Genomic DNA, 17,264 nt, shown 5'->3' with positions numbered 1-17,264 from the left:
AAAAAGTAAAAATCAAAATTTTTTAACATTTTCGGCCAATTTGTTTTATGCTACATATGTTTGGTAAAAAAATCGCAAAAAGCGTATTTTGATTGGTTTGCGCAAAAGTTATCGCGTTTACTAACAAAGGGAAAGATTTTTGTCATTTTTGTTGTTTTTTTTTTTTAACCGCGTAATGGTGGCGATCTGCGATTTTTTTTGCGGTACTGCGACATTGGGGCGGACAGATCGGACCCTTGACTGACATTTTTGACACTTTTGGAGTTACCAGTGACATTACTACAGTAATCAGTGCTATATATATGCACTGTTACTGTAAAAATACACTGCCAGTGAAGGGGTTAACTTTATTTGAGAGGGAGGGGCTGTGTGTGTCCCTAGGGGCGTGATTCTAACTGTGATTGGCTGTGGCTTGAGCTGTAGGAACACTGATCAACAGTCCTACATAGTAGAACCGTATGATCGGTGTTTCTACACAGGGGAGAATGACAGGCAGCTTGTTTACACCAGCCTCCCTTTCTCCCTCTCCCCCGACGATCGCAGAGTGAGCAGCGGACATCGGGTCCGCCGGTCACACGTGCGGGGGGGTCCGTGACCGCGCGGGAGCAGGAGCGCGCCGCCGGCGGCGCGCGCTCGCTCCCCAGAGCCTCACAGGCTAGTGACGTATATATACGTCGCTTTGCCTGTGAGGGGCTGACCGCCGCAGTATATCTACTTGCGGCGGTCGGCAAGCGGTTAAAGTGTTTGTAAACTTACATGAAATATGAACAAAGCATTTCCCTTTATTGTGTGTGCTTATCTCAATCCAATGTGATTTCTCTCCGCTGCCTTATTCCTCTGCTTTCTGAATGAGTGACTTCTGCCAAGTTTTCTTTCTGACACCAAGAGGTAAAACGGTAACAGGGGAGGGGACTCCAGCACACAGCCTGTGATTGACATCCTTAGCTCTGTTCCTGTGCACTGTGTGAAGGAGGGTGTGTCCTTTCACTCCAATCAGCTCTAAGCTCTCCTCACTGAGCTCTGCAGAGTGTAACTTTAGCTCCCTGCCTCCTGCTTTCTGAGAGCTCAAGTTTAGATTTTAGTATACATTATGTGCTTTGAATGGGTGTAGAAAATAGTTTGCTGCAGATAAAAGGGTACAACCCATGTAGGAAGATGTGTTCCATCTCTGTGAATCACCTGGGGCTGGTTACTTCACTGGGCATATGTAGGCAGGCCCGGACTGGCCAAAGAGCACACTGGGCATATGCCTGGTGGGCCAGGGCCACTAGACCACATGTCCTGGCAGTAGCAGCCTGTTGGGGACTGGGCTGTGCAGCGGGAGGTGGTTGACAGCCACAGTCCGAATGGGGCTGACACAGGTGCGGTCTCCGCCAGCCACCCACTGTGCAGTCATGCCTGTGTCTCCTCTCCCGGTGTAGCGTAAAGATCTGTATCCTCTGCAGCAACTGCGCATGCACCAGATTCAGGCAAAACAAACCGAGCGCCGAGCTGCACCCAAAGAGGCAACTGAACTCAATTAACTACCTACATGCCGAATGGTCGGCGGGGACACAGACATGACCCAGGCTCAGGTACCTTGACAGCCAAGCAGGGACACAGTCATGAGTCATCATTACTAACAGTGGGGATACTTGGGGGATACAGGGTTTCACAGTGGCTGTAGCATGAAGATCTGGTGGGGGTTAGGGGGTCGGTATTTGGGTGGTGAAGGTCTGTAAGCAGGGAGCAGTATTTGGGGTAGGGGATCTGTCAGTGGTGGAAGGGGCGGTAGTTAGGATGGGGGGCAGGGTGGTTGGTCTATCAGTGAGGGGGTAGGGGTCTTTTGGGGGTATTGCAGTGGAATGGAACGCTTGTCCCAGTCGGGGCCTGTATGTACGGGTTTACAACCACTTTAATAGTTCAAAGACAATAGTTTGGGTAGTCAGACTTTCATATGTTTTCTGGCAGGGATAATCTTGTTTTTCCTTCTGATTTGGGCAGGTTCAAAACCTTAGACCTTCTAATTACAACACAACTGTTCTGTCTGCACATACAGTAAGCTGCAACTGCCCCTAACTTCTATGTTTTCTCTAAACTGGTACCACAGTTTTTGTGTTTTTCTACGTCTTGGCTTCAGTTCATGGTAAGATTACAATAAAATGTGAATTGAGCTCTGTGCTGATCTATGCCCAGTATTGGTGGTATCTCATTTCATCATAGTATATAGTGTATAGGCCATGGTGGTGGTGGGGTAGGGCTAGGCTGGAAGCTAGCTTTTGGGTAATGTCACCCATTTTGTGGGTGGACAGTGGTTGGTAAACTGTAATTTGGTTAGTGTAAGAAATTGATACTTGAGTCTTGTTGACTAAGCATGTTGGTCTGATAATGGTTTACAGTGGTTTTGTTTGGTAATAAAGGTTAAAGTTTATATAATGGCTAAAATTTATTTAAACCCAACAGCCTAAAGGTTTTTTTTACAACCTTGTTTTGTGTTTACTTTATTATTTTGGTTTGTTGTTATGGTATGAGGAGTATTAATGGGGTAGAAAATCTCATGCAATCACAGGAATCACAGGGGAAATTATTGGATGGCATCAGTGGCTGAGTAATACAAAGCATACATGAAAAGAAGATCAAGTATAGGAGCAGTGCCAGGACATACATGATCATCTAGCGCCCAGGGCAAAGATGGCAAACTGCGCCTCCCTCCCTATGATGTATGAGCATTATGTGTCAGCAAAAATACCCCCCCCCCCCAAAAAAAAAAAAAAAATCAAGCACTAATCTGCACTCTAACCACCTAAGCAATTATTCCCTATGCAAGCTAAAATGCTCCCCAAACAAAAATCCCCCCCTTTCCAGAAAAAATCCCCCCCCCACTGAAGCCCCCATCCCCAGCAAAAATCTTTGACCCTCATCCTCCCTCATAGCTCAAATCCTCTCCCTCCCCAAATCTCACCTCCTAGTACACCCCCCCCCCCAAAAAAAAAACACCCACCCTAGCATGAATTCTCTACCCCTTAAACTTCCCCTCTGAGCACAAACCCTGCCAAGCGCAAAATTCTCTGATCATCCCTACTAGCAACAATCAACCCCCCCCCCCCCCAATCCCCCTGACACAAATCCCTCAATTTTTCCCATGAACAGAAATCCTCCCACATCTCCCATCCTAATACAATGCCCCCCCCCCCCCGATTTCTGATTTCGCCTCCTAGCACAAATCCCCCCACCCCAAATTCCCCCCCCCCCCAGCACAACCGCCTCATCCCTCCTAGTACAAATCCCCCCTAATGAAAATTTACTTTACTAGCAAATATCACCCAATCACCCCTCCTAGCAACCTCACAAATCACCCCCTGCACGAAACCTACTCCCTGTAATTCCCCCTCCTAAGACATAACCCCCCTCTCCAAACCTCCCACCTACCCCAGAACAAATGGTTCTTACTCTAGTGCAATTCTCCCATCCCTCAAACACACAGACTTCATATACAGTGCGGCAGTTGGCTGTGTGATGTCCTTCCCCATAGGCTCCTCATCATCTTGACACGTCAGAGTTGGGAAGGGGCCTAGGGCAAACAGACTTTTAACACTTTTGCCAGGCAGCCAGCAGGAATAGATTCCAGCTGCTGCAGAGGTATGAGATTGCAGCTAAGGGACACCACTGACTGTCAGACCGGGAATTTACAGAGTTTGCTTACCCACATCTATCCATATTCTTTGCTGGGAGGAGATTGGGGCAGGTAAGAAAACCCTACACAGTCCCAATCTGACAGTTCTGGTGCAGGAGCGCTGTATTGGCATGAGGAGGAACTGGAGGGGGGAGAGAGCACAGGCCAATCCTCCTCCCAACTCCCTTCTTGTCACTTCCCGCGCTAAGCTTACAGGAGTAGAGATGATGCTGTCAATACTCCTATCAGCTTGTAGCGGCAGGAACTCTCTACACAGCATACCCTACCTAACATGATGCCAGCACAGCCGCTCCTCCTACGCTCCTTGCCCCGGGCCTGGATGGAGTCTCATCCCCATCTACTAGTTCAGATAAGTAAAATCATTTAAATTGGATTTCCACTTTAGGATACTTTCCTAAATAAGTGTGCTTGGACATAAAGAAAAAAAAGACATTCATATTTTATCATGAAATCTACACAGTTTCTTTATATGTTGTTAAAAAGTAAAAATATTTATCCATAAAGAAGCTTATGTAATGTTGCAGGCCAGCACATTGCATTGCTTAGTAATATATTTCTAACCGAAAGAGAACAATTTGAGAGCAGCTTCCTCTTGGGTGGGGTGTGGTGCTCTGGTGTTACTTGTGTCCTCCACCAACTCATTCTGATCTGCTGTTAGGAAGTGGTTGCAATTTTTATACCAATCAGAGTGCTTATCTTGTAGCCAATGTCATTTACAGTCACACGCCATTGCAAATAAGTGCAACTGCATAATCCCCCCCCCCCCCCAAAAAAAAAATGGTATAATGAAAATGTAATATTCAATGTTTAATTTTTTTTTTTAATTTGCATGTTAAACAGATTTGGCTCTAGGCTTTGCAAATAAATCTACACATGTCTAAGGCTGGTTCCACAATCCTTCACTACAGGATCACTTTCACAATCATTTTAAAAAGGGCTGCCAACTAGGGTTGCACCTCATCCCTTAAAACCAGGACACCCATTAATTACACAGGTTCTGTGGCTGATTACAGTGGTAATTAAACGCACTACCCGTGTCTGATCTGCATTATATTAGCCTCAGAACCTGTGTGATTAATATGTGTCCAGGTTTAAAGGGATGACGTGGCAACCCTACTGCCAACACATCTAAGCATGACCATAAAATGCACCTGAACTTCTTTCAGGAATGCATTGAACCACCAATTTGTGTTGTAGTGAGCTGCGGGGCACGTGTGCTGCATTAGTGTGTTGTGGTGCAATTCACAATAAATGCCTAGAATTTAGCTTTAACAAAACCTGAAATGTGCCATTGCATTTCTTTCATTTAGGCCCCCCTGTGAGGACCAATGCAGTGCATTATGTTACGCTTTGAAATGCGTTGTTTTAAAGATGTCCTTTCTTTTGAATGGGCTGGTAACACAACACAGTGTTTTTTGTTTTGTTAAAATCCTTTATTGCAATTTTGCGCTGCTTATCTCCTGAAGCTTCCTTGCAACCACTTCCTGTCTACATGCATGAAAGCCAGTGGTGGTTTCATGGAATTTACACAAACTGTTTTTCTGATTGTGACAATGTGGGGGCATGGTTGCAAAATGTGTTGAAATATCCACTTGTAGTTTACATTGAAAGTTCATGTAACATGGTGACAAAACAGAAGCACAATTGGAAGACATGGACAAAGCGTTGTCACTGTATAAAATTATTCATGGCAAAATCACCAGGTATTGATTTAGGCCGAATTGAAGTCTGAGAAAAAATAAGCTAGATCAACAGGGGGTTATAGTGGAAGTAAACCCTCCTATGATTTTCAGCCAAGGAAGCTGCCATCTTGGCCTCTGTTTAATCTTCAACTGCCATGATGCTGCACATGTGATCAGTTTTTACACCAACTATTGGATGGTTTGACAGTTTCATTGAAAGCACAACCAATGTGATGGTTACATTTCTGGCACATGCCGGGAATGTATCAGTTTTTTTTTTAAACTGTTAAATCGATGGGTTTACTTTCAAATCATAGATTTTGAAGTGTCTTTTGTAAATGTTTTTTGTTCTGCTCCAGTACCAGCCCCAAAAGTCTGTTTAAGTGTATACTGAAGATAAGGCCTGCTCTCCTCAGTAGGAGGGTAATGGTCTATCTCAAGTGGTTTGACACTCAAGCCACACAGTTATGTGTACTACTCACCTATCAACAATGAGTTTCCAGTGTTATGTCATAATGTGCTAGTATGCACTTCACACTAGCACATTATAGCAGACTTACCTGTCAAGCAGAGACCTCCAGCTTGACTCACCCAGTGGCACTCACTATGCCAGTCCTGGGCCCGCAGATGGGCAAGCGGAGCCCAGGATACATGGCAGGGACGCCGCTACTGGGGGGGCTGGAGGCACCAGACTGCTTTTATCAGACAGGGGGCAGTCTAGGACAGTGTTCCCCAACTCCAGTCCTCAAGTACCCACAACAGGTCATGTTTTCAGGATTTCCCTCAGATGAAACGGCTGTGGTAATTACTAAGACAGTGAAACTGATCAAATCACCTGTGCAAAATAATTGAAAGCCTGAAAACAGGACCTGCTAGGGGTACTTGAGGACTGGAGCTGAGAAACATTAGTCTAGGGGTTACAAAAGAAGCTCTATTGCTTACCTTTTACATACTTGCTCCCATGGGGTCCCTCAGTCTGTGCGATTGGTCCTCAGCAGAATTCTCTGTAAGCTTCTGCTAGCACCACAAACAATACAGGCTTAATAGCCCTGCATTGTACATGATGTCTCGCAGACAGGAGAAGAGAGCAGTGCCAGAGCCTCTTCTACAATCCCATTGCTTAACAAGCATTTAACACTTACAGATCAACTCATAGGTCGTCAGAAAAGGTAAGTATAGTTTGTGTTCTTTTACAGGGTTTTACTCAAGTAGAGTTGACTCTTGGGTGATCGGATCTCTTTAAGGTTTAAGTCAGTGAACCACCTAACCCAACCCTTATTAACTTATAAATAAAATTGTAGGCAGCCCCAGCATGAAGAAAATTTAATTCGGCCTACTTGGACAAATATGGCCAATGTGGCCTGAGATATTTTGCAGCATAGAAAAGGACAAGTAGAAGTTACAAAAGTGACACGTGTTGACTGCAGTAACATCATCACATTACCGGGGAGCAGGAGAGCAAAAGTATACTGCTAAATGCATATATCTCAATTTCATCTTTCATTGCCAGACAGGCAAAAACAGAAAGCTCAGTCTCACTTTGTGTCATCCTAATTTCACACAGCAGGGACAGGCCTAATTAAGCACACGTTTACATTTGGGCATTTTTTTAGCTTGTTTCACTATGCCTGACTACTCTCAACATGAAGACCTTCCTTTTTTCTAATTAACCCTGTCAGTCAAAAAAGTACATGGTCATTTTTCAGCATATTTGGGCCTTTTTATGAGCCCTGTAGACTTCAATGGGTGCCCCTGTGAACAGTTTGCACATGTTTTTGCTCCTGAAAAATATCTCTCCTCTTATAGAACTGCTCTTAAACCCCCCCCCCCCCCTTGTGCAGCCCAGGTAAGCATGAAGTTTAATACATGTGCAAAAACACTTGCACAAAGCGTTAAAAAAAGCAAAAAAATAAAAATCCCCAGGAAAATGCTCTACAAGGGTGGGAATGAAGGCTATATTTCAATGGAAATGTCTGATTTGAGCAGAAAAACGCGTGTAAAATGCTCAAATAGCAGCTCTGAACCCTTATTTCCTCTTCCCCTTCCTGAAGCTGTTAAACGCTTGTATTACACTTCTAAAGTTCTTTAAAAATAGCTTGTAAAAAGCTGCCATAAAAGCTTAAAAAAAAAAACAACACTAAATCGATATTCTCAGGTGTGATTGGAGCCTCAGGATTAGGGATGGGCTCAGGCATAGTCCCAACCCACCTAAGCAATCCCGTCAGGAAGCGGTCACTGTACACTGCTAATCATAGGCAACCATAGTTCCAAACTGTCCCTGATTTCAAGGGACTGACCCTGATTTGGAACAATGTCCTTCTTTCCTCCTCATTTGTCCCTCATTTTGGTCTGATCTATATAGTTGCATATAAAATGCACTTTTTCTCTTTCAAAAAGTGTTTCCCAGTGCTAAACCTTTCATCCAATTTCTAAATTGCTGCATTTGTACATTTCAAAGCCAGTATGAAGGAATAGTAGTGGCAAATAAAGCACTTGTGGGTTTAACTAATCATTTTTTTTTTGGCATAATTTTCCTTTAAGGGGGTGTGGCAGGGTGTGTGTCCTACATACTTTTGCTAATAGGTGTCCCTTGTTCTTTTCTCAAAACGTTGGGAAGTATGTAGGCAGTTTGTGTATGTGCAGCTGCGGGCCGGGGAATGCCTCACAGCCTATGATTGGCGGTGTGCACTGACAGCTTCTTGGCGGGATCGCTCAGGTGGTTTGGGACTACAATCCGAACATACCCAGTGGCGTAGCGTGGGGGGTGCAGGGGGGGGGCGGCCGCAACGGGCGCAACATCTGGGGGGGCGCATCCGCAGTGTCACTCTGTCTGACTCTGACATACACAGTTCACACACTGTCTGCGGCTGCCTCCATCTTTAGGCTGGGATATGTCCAGCGCGGCTGCCCTATGGCTGAAAATGGCGGGTCGGGGCGGGGCTAGACTGTGTCTCACCTGCCCATTGGTCAGTGGCAGCTGGTGCGTTGGGGGCGCAGGGGCGCTACCCCCCCATCCATGCATGCCTTCGGCCCCCTAGGGCACGCTGGTCATTCTGCATTGAAAGGGGCACGCTGGTTATTCTGCATTGAAGGGGGCACACTGGTCATTCTGCATTGAAAGGGGCACGCTGGTCATTCTGCATTAAAAGGGGGCACGCTGGTCATTCTGCATTGAAAGGGGGCACGCTGGTCTCTCCTCATTGAAATGGGGCACGCTGGTCTCTCTGCATTGAAAGGGGGCACGCTGGTCTCTCTGCATTGAATGGAGGCACGCTGGTCTCTCTGCATTGAAGTGGGCACACTGGTCTCTTTGCATTGAAAGGGGGTATGCTGGTCTCTCTGCATTGAAGGGATACACTGGTCTCTTTGCATTGAAAGGGGGCACGCTGGTCTCTCTGCATTGAAGGGGGCACGCTGGTCATTCTGCATTGAAAGGGGGCACGCTGGTCATTCTACATTGAAAGGGGGCACGCTGGTCATTCTGCATTGAAAGGGGGCACGCTGGTGTCTCTGTATTGAAAGGGGGCACAATGATCTCTCTGCATTGAAAGGGGGCACAATGATCTCTCTGCATTGAAGGGGGCATGCTGGTCTTGCTGCATTGAACGGGGGCACGCTGGTAATTCTGCATTGAAAGGGGGCACGCTGGTCATTCTGCATTGAAAGGGGGCACACTGGTCTCTCTGCATTGAAAGGGGGCACGCTGGTCACTCTGCATTGAAAGGGGGCACGCTGGTCACTCTGCATTGAAAGAGGGCACGCTGGTCACTCTGCATTGAAAGAGGGCACGCTGGTCACTCTGCATTGAAAGGGGGCACGTTCGCACTCAATAAAGTATTTGAAAATAAACTTGCATTTAGATCAATTTTACTTTAATTACATCAGTATTTTCATAACAAACAATATATGTGCTTAGGGGGTAAGGGTTTCTTTAACTAATTTAGTGGAAGAGACTCGAGTGCTAAAATCCCACGGGTTAGGGGGCGCAAATTACTTGTCTTGCCCCGGGTGCTGACAACCCACGCTACGCCACTGAACATACCTGTGCCCATCCCTAGCTCAGATGATGTATTTATTATGCTGTATTAGTAAAGGAAGCTGTATTTGCACTTAGTAATTTCTACCTCTATTCCAAAAGGTTTAGGCCTCATGCACACTGGGCATTTTTGACGCTGGTCTTAGGGGCGTCTGGTGATTTTTTTTCTGCCCCTAAACGCCCCTGCATGTTATCCTATATGTCCATGCACTCATAGGTATTTAGAGGTGTTTAGAAGAAGGGCCATTCAGAGGCACAAAATAAACCCGTTGTCAGTTCATCCAGAAGCAGCGGTGTTTCGGCTGGAAAAAAGCTTGCCGTGTTTAAATGTGTGTTAACATTAGGCTCATTTAGCCATGTGCATCAATTCATTTTAATGACCAGAATATATTACTATTCCAACCCGTGAAATAAATGAAGGCCTAAGCACATAACGTACCTAAAAACACATTTACAAGTGTCAAGATCAGGCCTGTAGATGGAGGCGAAGCCTAAATGGAGGGCCTACAGGACTGGGTTTGTCAGTCTAGGCTCAGTAGTACAGGGGGTTAATTGGTAAGAGTAAGTAAGAAAATAAATATAAATATAAGCTGTACCTTATTCGTGGAGGACAGGGTGGGGTCGGGGGGGGTCTCCTGATGGGAGGGGGTGCTCAGGGCATCAGCTGCAAGGGGACAGAACAGGGAAAAGATTATCCCTCCCGCACCCCCTCAGTTGTGTTTCTGGGGATCATGGTTATGGGGTGAATCATTTTTTCAAAGGGTGGAACAGTTTTTTTGCCATAGCAGCAGGCAGAGGTTGATGGGTTTTGAAGGCAGGGGATGGTTACGTTCTTTGGAGAACAATGGGTTGGGCCCATCTTCGGTATGGGTGTACCTGCCCTGTTAAGTGTCAGAAGTGACAGGTGATTGATTATTTGGCTGTATCGGCTGGTGTGTTGTTAATTGTCCCCGAGCCGGTGTAATTGCGGCTGGGGGCCATAGTGATGCGAGTGGGTGCCAGATACAGCCGGTTGGTAATTCAAGGGGTGCATTCAAAATCCTAAGACATAGGGGAAGTGCAGATAGTACATCAGGCTGTTAGTTATGATATGTTTTTTGAAGAATGTATTTTTGAGATTTCATGGTTAAATTATGGTTGTTTAATAAAAAGGTTGCTATGGCCATTTAAAGCCCAAAGTTGAGTTGTGTGGTCTGAGTCATTACAGTGGGGGGTAAAGAGGGAAGTAAAATGTGGTGTCCTCGAGGGGGTGTTATGGCAGCCGTAACATGGGCAATACCCCAGTCAAGCGTTTTTAAAGCCGAAAAACGCAGCTGGCAGGAGGAAAGGCATCTAGGAGAGATAGCAAAAATGTCCAGAATGCATGGGGCTCTAAAGTTAGCACTAAAGCTGGGCTTAAACTTTTTTTTTTGTTCAGCTAGATCCACACAAGCGAGATGGATGGAGGAATCCTTCTCACCAGGATATTGTTTTTTGCTAGCATACACTGCATACAGTATACTCTGATCAATGGTTATAGCCGCCGATCAACAAAAAAATTCCAGTATCTATAATCTACAGAACTCAACCTAATGATCAACTTCTGTTAAAGAGGGAGGGCCACACACAGATCAACAGCGGCTTGCCTATACCCAGCTTAAAGTGGTTCTTTTTCTCTAAAATAATAAACATGTTATGCTTACCTGGTATTGCACAGAGAGGCTCGAGCCTCCTCTAGGGTCCCATGCTGGTGCTCTTGGCTGCTCCACTTCTGTGTGTGCCTTTATAGCTAGCCGCTTGCTATGGGGGAACACTTAGGGGCTCATTCCTAAGCCAGGTTTTGTGCATCTATAGACACATATAGTGCATCTCAGCCCCGCCCATTCTCTGCTTGCATGATTTGATTGACAGCAGCATGAGCCAAAGGCTCCCGCTGCTGCATCTGCATCCTCTGTGAGCAGAGCGAGAGAGGAGAGAGCTGATTCAGATCCAGATAGGTAAAAATCAAGGGACGTGAGGGGGTAGTAGAAACACTGGGATATTCTTTAAGTTAGATGTTATTAAACCCAAAACCAAAAACCTATTATATTGCAGCTGACCAATCATTAGATGTGGTGGCCGCATCCATTTTACTTTTTTAGGCATTTTTCCCTCTGTTTTCACCTGGTGATCTGACCAGTAACACATCTTCTGTATTAGAGTGCCCCCACTCTGGATGAATGAGCACAGGGAGCACATTTGGACAGCAGCATTGTCAGTCTGGGGGGAATGGGAGTGTTAGATGATCTAGCAGATTTAGATACACTAACACAATATTTTATTTATTTATTACAGGTACTTATATAGCGCCTTAAATTTACTCAGCTCTTTTACATATACATTGTACAGTCACATCAGTCCTTGCCCTCAAGAAGCTTACAATTCAAGGCACATGTGTCAAACACAAGGCCCGCGGGCCAAAGCAGACCTCTCCTAGAGCTGCAGTAGAGTTCCAGCCCTCCTTTGGACCCCTCGTGACCCTGCACTTACTACCTTCCAGCTCTACCCCCAGCTTTTTCCCAGAAACAACACAAGGTAAGGGGTGCACTTTGATGTAAGGGAGGGGGGGACTCTTGACATCTGTTGTAAGGGGGTTGGGATACTCTGGACATCTAGTGTTACAGATACAGCCGGCCCTTTGAGGGCAATCATAATGCTGATGAAGTTGAATTGACACCCCTGATCTAAGGTATCTAACTCACATTCATACATACACATACTAGGGCCAATTTAGACAGGAGCCAATTAACCTACCAGCATGTCTTTGCATGTTCTCCCTGTGCCTGCGTGGGTTTCTTCCCACACTCCAAACTCCAGGCAAGTAGTTCCATGGCTGAGATTTAAACCAATTAGGGCCGAACTCCAGCTCAAACTTTATAATCATTTACAGCAGTTTTTTGTCCTTTTGGGATAAATATTTTACATGAATAAATAAAAGCTGATCATTTTAAGCACCCCTGGTTTATCTTATTCGTGTAAACAAATTCTGCTGGCGAGCTTGTGCTTTTGAAAAACAACAGACTTGCTGACGGATCACCAGATGAAAATAGAAAAAAGAAAGCATAAAAAAGAAAACCAGTGCAGCAATCACAACCGATGATTGGTAAGCTGCAATATACTAAATGTTTGCCTTTGGGTTTATTACTACAGAGAAACATAAAACATGTAAAACATGTATAGCTGTTGGAACCATTACTAACCAGTTTTCAGTACACAGTGGCCTGGAGCCCTTTCTATAGTAAAACTGTGTTTATAATGTTACATTCATTTTGCATTTTATTAGGGGATTTCATTTGAAACACGTCTAAATCAACTAAACAATTAAAGCAAGCTATTGATTTTGTTTAATTGTTAAATGGACAGTAAGCCCAAAATGACAGTTTGCCTAAGATGAAAAACATAAAGATTGCATGCGTGCCATTCACTTACCGAAGGACACCTTGGGTGGCTCCTAGTGAGCCACTTTTAGCCTAAAATGGCTGACTATATAGAGCAGAAAGCTTCATTTAGCATTGTGATGAATATAAAGTGAATAGTCCAAGTGTTGGACAGATATAGAGACATTTAGATGCATTAATCTGGATTGTATTAGTAAATTTTCACTGAAAAGAAGAAAAAAAAATGAAATCTGTAAAGACGAAAAGCACAGCCTATGCCGCCTAGACAGGAAGTAGATCGGCATGGCGTCAAAAAGCTACCTGGCTTTCAAATGTGACAACTGTAAATCATTGTACCTTCTAAAGCTTCAATGTCATTTATTTTTTATGTAACAAAAAAATCTTTTACTTACCCATCACCAACAACGACGCACTTTATGGCCTGCATGGCTGTAGACGACGGTGATCTTGTCCTTCGAGCACTTGTCACTGAAAAAAGGAACTAGTAAGAGAGGGAGATGGAAGGATGGCTACACAGAGCGCAGACCACAACTGTGACATGCTATGAAACCGGAAAAGATATTTACTCAACTATAGAGGAACTAAAGTTGTAACCCTCTGAGTGCCACATACATCTCATGTTTACTTCCTCATCAGTCATGCTAAATCCTTAGCAATGGTGTACAAACACCAGAAAATAGTGTTACTTTATGTTTGTTTTGTTTTTGCATATTTGCAGCATTAAAAATCATTTTTTACAGCATTTTGCTTGTTGAGGGCTCAGAATGCTTAACAAAACAGGTTAACAGTAAAAAGAGTATTGTAAAAGCCATGACTAATCACCATAGGCGTGAGTAAACAAGTATGTCTTTAGGTTCCTTTTGCATGTGCGTTGATCTGTATTTTTACCACCAACAATCCCCCAAAGCACCCAACTACAAGAGAACATGGTGCCAATTGTGGCAATTTATGCCGAATCTGACAGGCTGCATTGCCTGGTAAACTCAATGCATGTTTAAATTCACTTAGAGCTTGTTTGCACTTGCGACACCCTCTGAAATGCGATCTGCAGGTGGATCTAATCAGGGGGTGTTTGAAAGGCAGTGAGGGGGCAATATGTCACCCCCTACTTACCTGTTTTAATCGTTAAAAACCTGCACCATCGCACCCCAACTCCATGCATGTTGTGCAGTTGAATGGGTTGCGTTAGTGCCCGCTGGATGCAAGAGCGGGGAAAATTCTTACCACGCCGCAATGCTTTGACAATCCCATTTGCAACCTGTTGGATGCAGGCCTGCAGGACTTGGGGAGTCCGTTTATACTTGGGGGTTTACCCCCTGATGATCTTCCCTACACTGCATTCCACATTAACGGGGTTTTCTACTAAGATGTAGTTGGACTGTTCCTTTGGCCTCTACATTTATACCCTCTGATATTTTCCTTTAAGGATTACTGTCTACGGATGTGTCCCCACCCTCGCTCGGTCCTAAATTTTCCCATGTGGAAGCTCCTCTATCATGCTCACTGACAGGCCCCTGAGGAAGCGTGAAAGTGCGAAACATGTCGAGCCTGAGAGCCTGAGCCAGAATACAGATGTTCAGCAGTGGAAGTGCCCTACCACCAGATGTTACATTCTGTTATGTTACCGACATTTGTTGGTGAAATATATAAAGGGAAGTTACTCTGTGTATCCACAGTACTTGAGTGGTAATTGGGCATCCATTGACATCCAGTGTTGTATATATGTAATAGACCTATCTCTGTCTCTACATTTTGAAAAAAATATGCAAAAAACTCTTTTATGTAATTGTGTTGTTTATAAAATGAAATCGATTCTAACATGAACACTTTCATAAACTATTAATTGATTTTATTTATGGCCACTTGATATTATGTTCCAGTCCACGCCAATTTATCCCTTCTCTACGTTTATAAGCTTGTCTGAGAGTTCAGAATAAAAAGGGGACAGAGAGCTGAAGTTACACCCTGCAGAGCTAAGTAAGGAGAGTTCTGAAAGCTGATTGGAGGGAAGTAACTCACTCCCCTTCACACAGTTCACAGGAACAGAGCAGAGGCTGTCAATCAGCTGGAAGTCCCTCCCTTGTCACCTTTTTTCTCTTGGTTTCAGGATCCCTTGTCAGAAGTGATTCATGTTGATAGCAGAGGAACAAAGCAGCAGACAGAAATGACAGATGGTGCTCCTAATTGAGACAAGTACACACCATAGGAAAATGCTTTGTTCATATTTCATGTCTGAGGTTTACACCCACTTTAACTGCAAGTGTAAACGAGGCCTTTCTGTGGACTGATTTACTCACTACTTGTGCTAGAAGTCTTCTCTGAGCATCAACCTCACCTACTCTTACTTTTGTTTTGTGCTTTAAATTGTATAGCTCCCAGCTGTCTCTTTTTTTGGTTTAATATGAGAAAATCGATAAAAATGTACTATTTCTCTACCAAAGATGTTTTATTACACTGGACCTTTCATCCAACTTCTAGATGATTGTTTTTGTTATTTTGAAGAGCCAATCTAAAGGAAAGGTAGTGGCGATGAAAAGCAATAGTTTTTCTGTATTAAAGTGATTATAAAATCTAATTTTTAAAAACAAAAAAAAACAAACATGTTATACTTACCTCCTCTGTGCAGTTGGTTTTGCAAAGAGCAGCCCGGATCCTCCTCTTCTCGGGTCCCTCTTCACTGCTTCTGGTCCCTTCCTCCCATTGAGTTCCCCCACAGCAAGCAGCTTACCATGCGGGCACCCGAGCCAAGCTGCAGCTCAGTGTGTCCATTCAGACACAGTGCTGCTGTTCGGCCCCACCCCCTCTCTCTCCTGATTGAATCACTGACTTTGATTGACAGCCGCGGGAGCCAATGGCCCCCCGTCTGTGTATCAGCCAATCAGGAGAGAGAGTCTCGGATGGCCGAGGGACTCCTGGACATCGCTGGAGAGAAAAGGGGTTCAGGTAAGTATTAGGGGGCACTGGGGAGGCTGCTACACCCAGAAGGTTTTTTTATCTTAAAACAGAGTTCTGCCTCCCCCTCCACCCCCTCCACCCCCTCCAAAAATTAAAAGTCAGTGTAGCTGCTTAATATTAGGACACTTACCTGTCCTGGAGTCCAGCGATGTCGGCACCGCAGCCGGTGTCCATCGGCTGTCGGATGATGCCGCCGCCATTGGCGGTAAGGGAACCCGGCAGTGAAGCCTTGCGTCTTCACGGGCAAGTCCCTACTGTGCATGCACGAAGCGTGCTGCGCATTCCTACTGGCTCGGCGGCAGAGGAGGGAGGAGGAGGCCGAACATCCGAGGGACGGCGCCACGGCGCCGTATCCCGGAAGTGGGGAAGGGTACCTGTCAAAAACAGGTACTCGTTCCCCCCTCCACCCTGAAAGGTGCCAAATGGGGGAGGAAACAAAAGAGCGGAAGTTCCACTTTTAGGTGAAACTCCGGTTTAATGTATAGAATGTATTAGGATAAAAAACCTTCTGCCTTTACAACACCTTTAATTCTTCCTGGTGCATGTAACTGGAGGTATAGTGGGGGTCAAGGTGTGCTTTACATAAATACTTTTGTGCTGAAAGTGTCCCTCTTTTTCATCTTAGAAAGTTGGGATATATGAATATGTTATGAGAGATTATTTACACTATGGGCGGAGACCTGCGCTTTTCTACGATTGATCGACACAGATTTTTGCAAGGACCTATCGAAAACAATTCTTTTTTATGTGCCCTGTTCACACTACAATGGAACAGGAGGTCTGGAAAATTGCAGCAGGCCTCCATTCATCTCTGCACTGCAGTCCGGCTGTGGTGCATAGAAATGGATAAAATGTCATGTATAGGGATGATCAAATGATTCGGGTCGACCATCGGTTCCACCCGAACATTGACTGTTCGAGGTTTGGCCGAATTCCGAACTTTTTGCTGAAAAAGTTCGGAATTCGGCAACCAGAACCGACCAAAATGCAATGGGACAGGAACTGGGCTTTAAAATCCTGTGATTGGACCAGAACCATCAGTAAAAGCCAATTGAGGGGGCAGGAGAATTCTAGGAATGTGATTGGAGTGACTAGGGGGTCCAGAGGCCAATCATTAGTGAATACGCCCCCCAGTATATAAGATAGCCCAGCCAAATCTCTACCATTTTAATACAGGGCTGTGGAAGAGAGTGAAAGCAGTTCTGTTACTTCTGCTCTCTGTCACGGAACCATGAACCAGACGTACAACAACAGATAAGTGAAAATAAGAAAGCTTTATTGAAAAACAAGCTATAAAGCAAAAGTCCAAACGGATGGCGAAACCGAAGCAGAGTCTTTGCGAAGCCAGGGGTCAGGAACCAGTAGGGTAGTCAGACGAAGCCGGGGTCAGGAACCAGCAGGGTAGTCAGACGAAGCCAGGATCAGGAACCAGCAGGGTAGTCAGACGAAGCCAGGAACAGGAACCAGGAACCAGCAGCAGTCTTAGAAGCATGTGAACACAG

At 45.0% G+C, this 17,264-nt stretch overlaps 1 protein-coding gene across 1 annotated transcript in view; it reads right to left on the bottom strand.

Annotated features, from left to right (window-relative positions):
• The window catches only part of RAC2 (Rac family small GTPase 2), a 126,438-nt gene extending 113,087 nt beyond the window's left edge, over positions 1 to 13,351 (bottom strand). The window contains exon 1 of the mRNA XM_082265418.1: positions 13,200 to 13,351. Coding sequence (XP_082121544.1) covers positions 13,200 to 13,234 — 35 coding nt within the window. The 5' untranslated portion in view covers positions 13,235 to 13,351. The remainder of the gene's footprint in view (positions 1 to 13,199) is intronic.
• Between the last annotated feature and the right edge of the window lie 3,913 nt (positions 13,352 to 17,264).

Source organism: Pelophylax lessonae, assembly GCF_965119305.1.
Source record: "Pelophylax lessonae genome assembly, chromosome: 8".
Lineage (NCBI taxonomy): Eukaryota > Metazoa > Chordata > Amphibia > Anura > Ranidae > Pelophylax > Pelophylax lessonae.
The sequence above is the reverse complement of the archived record's forward strand: the minus strand, read 5'-3'. Positions and strand labels throughout refer to the sequence as shown.